This window comes from Muscardinus avellanarius, assembly GCF_963383645.1.
Source record: "Muscardinus avellanarius genome assembly, chromosome: 11".
Lineage (NCBI taxonomy): Eukaryota > Metazoa > Chordata > Mammalia > Rodentia > Gliridae > Muscardinus > Muscardinus avellanarius.
In genome coordinates this window covers 21,668,319-21,669,353 of record NC_137797.1, presented here as the reverse complement: position 1 = coordinate 21,669,353, position 1,035 = coordinate 21,668,319, and the positions used below count along the sequence as shown (strand labels likewise).

Here is a 1,035-nt window from a genome sequence, read left to right as displayed (position 1 = left end):
AGAAACCTAGCAAGACCCTGTTTCAAAACAAAACAAAAGGGCTAGGGGTGTAGCTTGGAGATAGAATGTTCCTAGGTTCAAATCCCAGTACATCCCCCCCCCCAAAAAAGTATAAGTAGCATTAGTGAGCAATATCCCCAATTCATCCCCCTACTTTAGAACGGTCTTTCACCAAGCTCAGGAAAATAAATACCAAGATTTTATTGCCCTTAGAGAACACTATTCCCTAAATAGGTGGGTGACAGGTGATAAACCCGGAAGGAGGGAGTTTCTCATGTGTTGATACCAACCTGCCTCCCCAAGACAATCCCTCCAGCAGCCTGGCCCCCCCTCTCCTCACCTCATAGGTGCTGGTGATTCCCAGTTTGTAGAACACGGGGAGGAAGACCTCTGCGCTAATGACCACCACGAAGAAATAGGTGATGGCGAAGATGCTGAAGACGGCCCCGAAGCGGTAGATCTCGGCGGGGGTGCCCAGTACCGTGACCGCCGACATGAAGCTGGCGGTGAGGGACAGCGCCACGGGTACCGCGGTCATCCTGCGGCCGCCCATCAGGAACTCCTTGGAGGACTGCTGGCCGCGCCCCGCGAAGGCGTAGTAGATGCCGATGGCCGCGGAGATGAGCAGCATGCCGGCGAACACCACGTAGTCCCACACCACGAAGGAGCCGATGTCCCGCTGCGCGTCCATGGCCGCGCGCAGGTGAATCCGCACAGGTGACTCCGCAGGTGGCCGCGCACAGGTGTCGGTGCGCAGGTGGCCCAGCGATGCGGCAGGAGCTCCGGGTCTTAGCTCCGCGGCCCGCGCGCGCTTCTTTCCTCTGGGCTTGGCGCCCCGCGGTGGCTGCAGGCGTCCTCAGGTGTCTCCGCCGCCCGTGCGCCCGGGAAGCTGGGAAGGAGCGCAGGTGCCAGCTGGCTGTTGTCTGGGTTCTCCCCGCGGCGCCTGGGGTTTCGGGGAGTCCTCACCTGGGGAGGGACTGGGGTGGCCGGGTCTTCCCTGGCGCCTCCGGGGACGCCCGGGCAGGTGAGACCTGG

General features: G+C 61.2%; 1 protein-coding gene across 1 annotated transcript in view; it reads right to left on the bottom strand.

The window, feature by feature from the left end:
- SLC5A8 (solute carrier family 5 member 8) overlaps positions 1–691 on the bottom strand; it is a gene marked incomplete at both ends in the record, with an annotated part of 55,660 nt that extends 54,969 nt beyond the window's left edge. The window contains one exon of the mRNA XM_080704812.1: positions 341–691. Coding sequence (XP_080560938.1) covers positions 341–691 — 351 coding nt within the window. The remainder of the gene's footprint in view (positions 1–340) is intronic.
- Between the last annotated feature and the right edge of the window lie 344 nt (positions 692–1,035).